The sequence below is a fragment of the Bidens hawaiensis genome, unplaced genomic scaffold (assembly GCF_021521415.1).
Source record: "Bidens hawaiensis isolate Kalapana, Puna unplaced genomic scaffold, B.hawaiensis_p1.1 tig00046373_1, whole genome shotgun sequence".
NCBI lineage: Eukaryota > Viridiplantae > Streptophyta > Magnoliopsida > Asterales > Asteraceae > Bidens > Bidens hawaiensis.
In genome coordinates this window covers 135,460-144,574 of record NW_027505984.1, presented here as the reverse complement: position 1 = coordinate 144,574, position 9,115 = coordinate 135,460, and the positions used below count along the sequence as shown (strand labels likewise).

Below are 9,115 nucleotides of genomic sequence, written 5' to 3'. Positions count from 1 at the left end.
GTACGCAGAAGCTTCCATTGTTACATCATTACTATCGATCTTGTCAAGAAGCTTTCTTAAATGAGTCCGAGTGATTTTACCTTTATACTCCTCAAACAACCCTCGCCATTCCTTTTCTCGAACCTCAAACGGGGCGTGGGCCATGCTGTTAAGAATGGTTAACGCTCGGTCAAAATCATCTTGGATCATCGCTCGACATATGATTTCAACAAAGAACGATGAAGGTGGAATTTCACCAGCTTCCAACATAACATCAAAAGCATGCTCCAGTAAATGAGTCTGAAATAAACATAAAACATAAAGGTCAAAGTCACACAATATAAATAGTTAAATATGATAATTAAAAAAGCACAAACCTTTCCAGCACGGGACGCTTCAACGAGCAAAAAGGAGTGTTTATTTTGATCAAGTTGATACCCCGAAAACACCATTTCCTTATAAACATAATCAAAGTACTCCCATTGATGAGAACTAGCAGATACTCTAAGCATTTCTCCATACGTGTATGCATCCGGGTTAACAAACGGACCATCGCGGCCCATGTTAACATTATGGCCATTGGATCGTTTTGTATCTTCAAATAACTCCTTGGCCTCAAAAAACATGTCGCTCCGACCGTAAACTTTAAGCATCGCGTTTATAATCCCAATATCAGGAGCACAATGCTCTTTACTGATATCAAAGATCCGTATACAATTACCAATATGCCCTCCGTCCATTGAAGATAATATCATGCCCGTGAAGGTAACCACTAAAGGTCTAGTTAGAGGAAGTCTTTTCATCTTCTTAATCTGCATTTGTATCAGCTATAATAATCAAACAAACCATATATACAAAAAAAACACTCATGTTTAAAAAAATGAACCTCTATAATAGCTTCTTGCCACATGCCATTGTAACAAAGACAAAATGCCAGCTCACAGTATACCGAAGCGGCCCCCACAATACCGTTCATTTCCATTTCTCTAACTGCTTCAACTGCTTTGTTCACTTTACCTTCTTTCGAGAAGGCCTTAACTAACACTAACAAATTTCACCAAAAAGAAGGTTAATTGAGACATTAACACACATGATGTCATGATGATACATTTAAGGAGAAGTAATAATACCTTTATAAGTAAGGGCTTTGGGGGTATTCCCGCTTTTCTTCATCTTTTCAAAGTACTCATGCACAAGCTCATACTTCCCGGATGCCAACATTACCTTTTAAAAACGAGTTATTCTTTAAGGGGGTGTTTGGGATTCCTTATTTTACATCATTATAACTTTTCATTAAGTTAATAAATTACAAAAGTGTAACTTATGGAACTTTTCCTCTCACATCAAAAGCAATCCCAAACACCTTATTCTTTTTCATAAAGTTAATAAGTTATAAGTTGATGAAAATAAGCAATCCCAAACACCCCCCTAAGACTATATAATTGGCAAAACTACCCCTCACCTAAAAATCCAACAGTAACATAATTTACATTGGAGATGTAAAACTTTACAAATAATTAACCAACCCATGACGACGAAATATAAATACTAAATGAAAAACTAGACTTTTTATAAGACAAAACTACCGCTCATCTAAAACTTGGAAACATATATATGTACAACTTGTTATCCAACCCAAGAACATGGAATGTCTGCTAAATAGCCTTTATAAACAACAAAGCTACCGCTCACTTAAAGTTAACATAATTTACATTAGAAATGTATAACTGTGTAAATTGTTATCCAACCCAAGAACATGGAAATACAAATATTTAAAAAAAAAACTAAACTTTATAGTTGACAAACCTGCCCCTCACCTAAAACTAACATAATCTACAATGGAAAGGTGATAACTGTACACAATATTATCCAACCCAAGAACACGAAATATAAATATTAAATGAAGAAAAGAACAAAACTTAAATTAAATAATACCTCCATTGCAAGTCCATAAGTTGCTCCACTTGGTTTCAAACCACTTCTTCTCAACTCATCAAACACCCACGGCACGCCTTTCCAATCTCCCGTCAATGTACAGGCATTCAGTACCTGTGTGTAAATTTACAACATTACTTTTATCCCTAGAATAAACAAGATCCATACAATTTGTACAATAAATTCGTATAGAATCTAACTTACAGCATTGTACACAACCAAATCTGGTTGAAGAACCGGATCCCAGTTTTTTCGTTTCTTCATCATCTTTGAAGGCTGTTGCTTCATGCAATCAATCACATTCACGAGTTCTTTTAGAAGACCCGATTGACCGAGTGCAATCGCAATACAGTGGTATGCAGCCATATCAGGGTATATATGGTAATCAGCCTACATTAGTTTCAAGAAAAATTTCATTCCACCAGATAAAAATCACAACTTTGGCATAAAATTAACAAGATACGTTATTATCAATCATTACCCGCATCGAGTTAAATATTTGAAGGGCTTCATTGGGTCTTCTTGCTTTTCCCAAAACTGACAAGAGTTTCGTGTACACAAACCTACAAATTAAAAAACACACAATAATTTACTTAATAGTAAAATAACAGAAATGTTACTAAAAATGAAAGAAAACTAAACCTGCTTTTGAAGTGTTTATGCTCTTTAGAACTGTAAACCCACTTGACAACAGATAAAGCATGCCTCCATTGACCTTTATCACCAAGTCCACCAACAATCTTCAACAACTGGTCTTCTGTAAACTGCAACTCTGACTGTTTCATCATTCTTGAAAACTTCCAGTTCTTCATACTTAACTCTGTTCCACTAAGCCTACCCAATATCCAAATTAATCAAATTAACAGCCTTTAAATCTTTAATCACTCTAAAATGGTATAAAGATACAAACTTGGCTACATATTGGGCTGTAAAAGAGCCGAGTGTTCGGCGGAAAGTTCGTTTATGTTCGTTTAATAAATGAACGAACACAAATAGAGGCCATATTCGTTGAATTATGTTTGTGAATGTGAACGTTCAATAATGTGTTTGTTTACGTCCGTTTATAATGTCTATTTGTTTATGTTTGTTTATTAAAGGTTATATAAAGTTTTAATGACTCTACTAATCTTATCATGTAGATTTAAGCAAAATACTAACGATAAAACTAAAATATACATGAGTATTATGTGATTAATTATATGTAAATAAAATATGAATATGAATGTTAAAAAAAACACACAAACTTGGTAGCCAGACCGAACAGTTAACACAGGCCATTATCGGTTAGCCAAATGAAACAAAACATTGTTTCTGCTCGTTTGTGTTCATGAACCATTCTACATACTTAACTCTGTTCCACTAAGCATACCCAATATCCAAATCAATCAAATTACTCTAAAACTGCATAAAGACACAAACTTTATCACAAACTATTACATACCTATCAACAAGAAACTTAATGGCTTTGTTATCGTTAACTTTCCGTCTGGGTCGAACCCAATTACTCTTGTTTTCAAGCAACCCATCTTCCAACTCAATATCATCTTCCATAACCCACTTGAATTTATCACGTTCCTTCTCAATAAACTCACTCAATTCCTCCAAATGCTCATACTTCAAATTACCCCCAGTAACAATTTCTTTATTAACATTCGCATACTCCATCAATTCGGCTCGTTCGAGCCGTTCCCATGGCTTTCCGACCAAAGAAGACGAACCCATGTCCTGTTTGGTCTTGGTGGTGGCTTTAACAATTGCTCTGTTGAAGGATTTGAATTCATCTTTTAGGGTTTGGAATTGGGCTTGTTCTTGTTCTTGTTCTTGTTCTTGTTGTGGTGAGGATTGAATTGGGACGGCGGCGATTGGATTTTTGGATTTGTTTTTTGCGGAGAGTGTGGATGAGTTTGGGGGTGGGTGTGATGCCTTTTTGTATAAGGTTTTGTTTGATGGGTTCGGTGTCTGGTGAGAGTGGTGGGTGTGGGTGTGGGTGTGGGTGTGGGTGTGGGTGTGGAGGTCCTCTTAATGTTAAGGATTCCATTCTTGAAGATTGAAATGGGTAAGTGGGAGTGTTGCAGAAGAAATATTTAGGTGAGGGTTTTAGGATAGTACAAGTAGGATTTGCCACATAAAGGTACAAGTTTGTGATGCATGTTATGAGTTGGATATTATGTGTTTTGAGTTTTATTATTAAAAAACATAACTTGGGTAGTTGCTACAATGACCTACTTAGTGAGTATGAGAGGTAGGTATTCAGCAAAATAAGATGGAAGAGATTATTGTAGTTTGAAGTGTTTTTGACAGTCGTGTTGGTCTGTTAATCCTTGGTTGGTGTATATGTGAATCGTAAGTATAACGAAAATAAGGGGGATAATGCGATAACGAGGAAATGTCAAGCATTCCCTTCTCTCGAAATAGCACACGCAGCAATTCCCACACATGGAAGAGGACAAACCTATTGCGAAGACAAAACGATAAGTGAAACTTAGGGCGAAGACAAAACGCATAGAAGCCTTGGGTGATGCTCCTAAGCTCATAAGGCAAAGTAGAAGAAGAAGAACCACTGTGACATAATCTCTTCTTATTTCTTTAGAGCAACAAGTATATTTAGAAGGTTTGTGTACAACATAATAATTTTAATATATTCATGTTTGATATTGTTAATGAAATGAATGAAGAAATGAAATGAACATGATAATAGAATGAGCAAACGAATTAAATGAGTTATTACCATTACAATGAGATGTTTGGTCACCACATGGGAATGAAATGAACTATTAATTTTCCTTGCTTGATAGGCATGAAAAGATGAAGGAATAAAATTAAAATGGTAATGAGTGGTAGTGGTGGGTGGAAGGTGACGGTTGTGGCGTTGGCGGTGAGGGTGGTTAGCAGTGGCGGGTGGTGTTGGGCAGCGGGCGCTAATGGTCGTTAGAGATGGGTGGTGGTAGTTGCCGGAGGGGGGGGGGGGTAGTGTTGGGGAAATGATGGACGTAGCAGACGAAAGTTGTGGTTAGGGGTAGTGGGGGTGGTGGGTGGCGGCAACGGTGGTGGTGGTCGTGGGTGGCGGCGATAGCGATGGTGGTGGTGGAGGCGATCGTGGGAGGCGAGCGGGACGATTGTCGGTGGTGGTGATGGTGATGGTCGGAGGCGATGACTGGTGGGTGTGACGATAACAACAGTAGTGGGTAGCAATGGTGGTGATTGGCGGTGGTTGGTGGGGATAACGGTGATGATCGTGGGTGGTGGTGGTTGGGGTTTGGTGGTGGTGGATGTTGATGGTGGTGGGTGTTAATGGTGGTGGGAGGGTAGTGGAGGTGATGTAGGGGTGAAAGAGTGAATGAATGAAAAAAAAAACATGGGAAATGAATGGAATGGAATTGTGGTGTTTTAGAGGTTAAGAATTGACTATGGAATAGGTTATTCCATTCCATTGAATCATTCGTAAACATAGGGATCATTAGCCGATACTTAAGGTTAGCCCTGGTACTATGACCCTGACATATGTTGGCCTAATCCTTCAATGGGGATGGTCGTTAGAAAATCCTGAACCCGAAAGTATTCAAACACCGCCTTTTGGCGAAGTGATAAATCAAACTTCACTTATAAATAAGACACTCGCCAAAGCATGTTGGCCTGGGGGGTGTCCTTATTAGAGAACCCACTAAGATCAAAATAAAGAAGTGAAGTATGTAAATGATCCATCACACACGCATAATCAAAGTCTAACCCATAGATATAACCACCCCGAAGAACATGGCCATGCAAACTCCATGTTGTGCTCTCAAATCCACAAAAGCATATATATTTTTTATTAAATGTATTCTACGTAGCTCAATAAGTAGCATATGCTAATATGTTGGTAGCCTAATGTCATGACACTTGTTTACGTCTACCTTTCGTTCTATTTTTATCCTCATATGATGGATTTAGGCTATACATAGAACAGAAGACATTAATTTTGATCAATGATCAAAGTAACCCAACTTTGGTTAGTTACCATATGTCAAATTGAACATTACATTTTGAGTTGTTCGCAATTGAGGCATCTTGTAAGAGTATATAATGCCTATAAACAGTTCATCTTTATCATAAAAGCATCAGTAAAACATTAAAACAGAACTCATTGAGCATCATAAAAGCAGCCGAAAATGATATACAACACAATAATCAACATCAGAAAACAAAGAATGACAGAAAATAATGATAATAAAGTATACCATTGGACAGACCGATACCCAAATTCATTCAAAACAACTCCCCATTCTACATTAAGTCTGCCAAACCCGACACAAAACCAAACACACGAAAGCATCCGCCCTTTAACTTTTAGATTTTGAGTGCTTCACAAGCCAATCGATGACCGAGTCAATGTTGGTTGAATTCTTGCATGATATCATAAAGCAACACACTTCTCTATCTGTAATAGCCTTCAAATCCCTGTACACCATCACAAATAAAAGAACTGATTCCACCCACAAAGATTATTCATAAACAATATAACATACAAAATTATAAAAAACAAGTCTTACATTTGATCAGTCAAAGCTTGTTTGGAGAGTGCACCGGCCTTATCAATTTTGTTACCCAAAACCAACAAAGGAATACCATTCAATGCAGGTTTACTCAGCAGATCATGAAGCTCACCCTTTGAAATGCTCAAATTATCATGATCCGCAGCATCCACAACATAACTGCACACATCCCAAATGAAATCAACAAAAATCAATCATTTTTACGAAACACAAGTTTTCCAAAACATGTTTTAGTGAAAGTAACTTACACGATAGCAGATACTGCACGACAGTATCTTTCCCACATGCTGCGAAAGCGGGGTTGACCTCCAAGATCCCACAACTTAATGGTTACATTTCCTTTAGTTACCTTTCGCATATTAAACCCCACCTAATCGCCAATATAATTATTCGTAAGGTAATGTGTAATAATAACTAGGTTCAAAGACTTTGTTTGCAGACACCAAAAGTGTAAATCTTTGAAGAAAACTTACAGTTGGGATCATGTCCTCAGTATATCCACCAGTCTACAAGCAAGAAAAAAGAAAAATAAATCGGTTTCGATTACGTTACAAATAAATGTTAACAAACTGTATATGGAACTGGTTTAATTAACTTACAGCAACAACATTAACAAGTGAAGTTTTGCCAGCATTCTGAAGCCCAATCAACGAAAGCTCCATTTCTTGCTTGAAAAACAAGCTGTAACAAGTGATATAAACATCATCATCAATTCTCATCTATGAAAATAATTATCAGTGAAAAGAACAGACAGATCCTTAAACAAATAGCTAAAACCAGGGGCGATCATAAAACGAGACCCGACCCAGTTATTTACAATAGAGTCTGTTCCCGGGTCCTAATTAACCGGGACTGGGTCGGGTATCACGGGTCTGACCATTTTCTCTTTACAAAAACCGGTCAAGACCCGAACAGATCAGACCCGATTATTTGCCACTAAACGGGTGGGTCGAGTCTAGCTAAAACACAGAAACCCTAACAGACCAAAATTGAAGCGTAAATTAAAGGGTTTGGAACATAATTAGGAGTAGAAAGTACCTGCGGAGCCAATCAAGAAAAGCTTCCCATATGCCCATGGCGAATCAATTGAGGGATACAAAAACCCTAATTTCAGAATCGGAGAAGGAAGAGAGAAAGAGATCTATCGAATGGAATTGATTTTGACCAAATTCAACAACAACTGTGAGCTTGTCTTGAATCAATTTTCAAAACCCATGGACGATTGATTGGTTTTGAATTGAAATTGGGAATTAAGAATTAAGAAATGAAGTGGAGAGGTGTGATTTTGAAGCATGTGTTTGGGTTAGGGTGATGTGGACCAATCAGATGTGAGCTTAACTTATCTCACTCGAAGGTGGAGCGCGTGGAAGATATTATCTATCGAGAGATCATGTGAGTGGATACGCCAACTTAAGTTGTCATCAAGAAAAAAAAAATGTATTGTATATGATCCATGTGTCTTAGTGGAGAGCTCGATATTATATACCAGTTAGAACCCGTGTAACACACGGGTTAGTTAAAAAATTTAAATTCTTGAAAATGCATAAACTACAAATATAATGCTAAAAACAAATTTAGTGTATAAAATATTAGCAAAACCGAGACAAAAAAATCTTCTTACTACCATAGGATCAAAAATCTGCAACTTTTAACTCAAGCGAACAAAACTTTCACAAATCCCTAAACTGGCCTTGGACCAAAAACTGAATAATTTTGACTCACACTCAAAATCTTAACTCGAAACTAAATAACTGATATGTTCACCCTACACATGTATAACATTTAGTTCGCGAATTTTATGTTACAAAAATAACAAATAAAAAATTCTATAATTATCCTTCAGATGCGAAGTTCATTTACAATATATTGCTGGTAATTTATGGCTGACACTTGTGGTTAAAGAAAATGCAGATCCAGAATGGCCATATTTAAACTTGATCATTATCTTAAATTTATTTCTTTGTTTTTTAAGTCAAGAAGTCCTGTTTCAACTGCTTCATACATTAAACCCCAAAAAATAATGAATAAATAAAATAAAAAATTCATTTTTACATAAAAATAAATGGAGCAAGAAAAACCAAATTCATTATTTTCCAATTCACAAAAGTCATCTTTTTACCTTTTTCAAACCAATTTCTTTAAGGTAACTGATAATTATTAAATCTATAAATAGTTTTTAATCATAATGTCTACATATGAAATTTTTGGTAGTGAAGAAAGTGTTAGTAGGAGAATGTTTTACAAAAAATTATAAACATGTTGGCATATGAAAAGTTAAAAACAAAAAAAAAACATTTTACTTATAAAGTGATTGTTTTTTTCCTTTTTTCCCTTTTGTTTTATTTGACAAGAAATTCACATAAAAATATATTTACAGTTAAATATAAAAATAATAGTAGACGCAAAAAAATGAAAGCAATTGTTCAAATCATGCTCGTTTGAGCCAAACTCATTTTTACGTAAAAAATACATTGACCAAATTTATTTTAAACTAAACATGAACCCAAGCCGGTCATTTAAAATTACTTATACTTAACTGTATAATAAGGGTGATATAAAGTTGCATTATGATGTGCAGATTGATAAGATATTTGGTAGTGGTTATTCTTTTTGTTATCACAAATCATCTCCTTAAAAACAATAAAAGTCCATAATTCTTCAAAAACAAT

The 9,115-nt window shown here is 36.0% G+C and overlaps 1 protein-coding gene and 1 pseudogene across 2 annotated transcripts; both read right to left on the bottom strand.

The window, feature by feature from the left end:
- Positions 1-6: 6 nt before the first annotated feature.
- LOC143616260 (pentatricopeptide repeat-containing protein At5g67570, chloroplastic-like) lies at positions 7-4,120 on the bottom strand (annotated as a pseudogene). The gene is made up of 9 exons (XR_013150633.1): positions 3,356-4,120; positions 2,557-2,748; positions 2,396-2,477; positions 2,119-2,304; positions 1,915-2,028; positions 1,110-1,203; positions 866-1,023; positions 357-791; positions 7-279 (listed from the first exon to the last, which is right to left on the bottom strand). The product of XR_013150633.1 is annotated as a pentatricopeptide repeat-containing protein At5g67570, chloroplastic-like (transcript).
- A 1,876-nt stretch (positions 4,121-5,996) lies between these two features.
- LOC143616261 (ADP-ribosylation factor-like protein 8a) lies at positions 5,997-7,713 on the bottom strand. The gene is made up of 6 exons (XM_077089139.1): positions 7,485-7,713; positions 7,046-7,127; positions 6,920-6,952; positions 6,695-6,816; positions 6,444-6,605; positions 5,997-6,351 (listed from the first exon to the last, which is right to left on the bottom strand). The coding sequence occupies exons 1-6, from the start codon at positions 7,520-7,522 to the stop codon at positions 6,234-6,236; spliced, it is 555 nt and encodes a 184-aa protein (XP_076945254.1). The 5' UTR covers positions 7,523-7,713; the 3' UTR covers positions 5,997-6,233.
- Between the last annotated feature and the right edge of the window lie 1,402 nt (positions 7,714-9,115).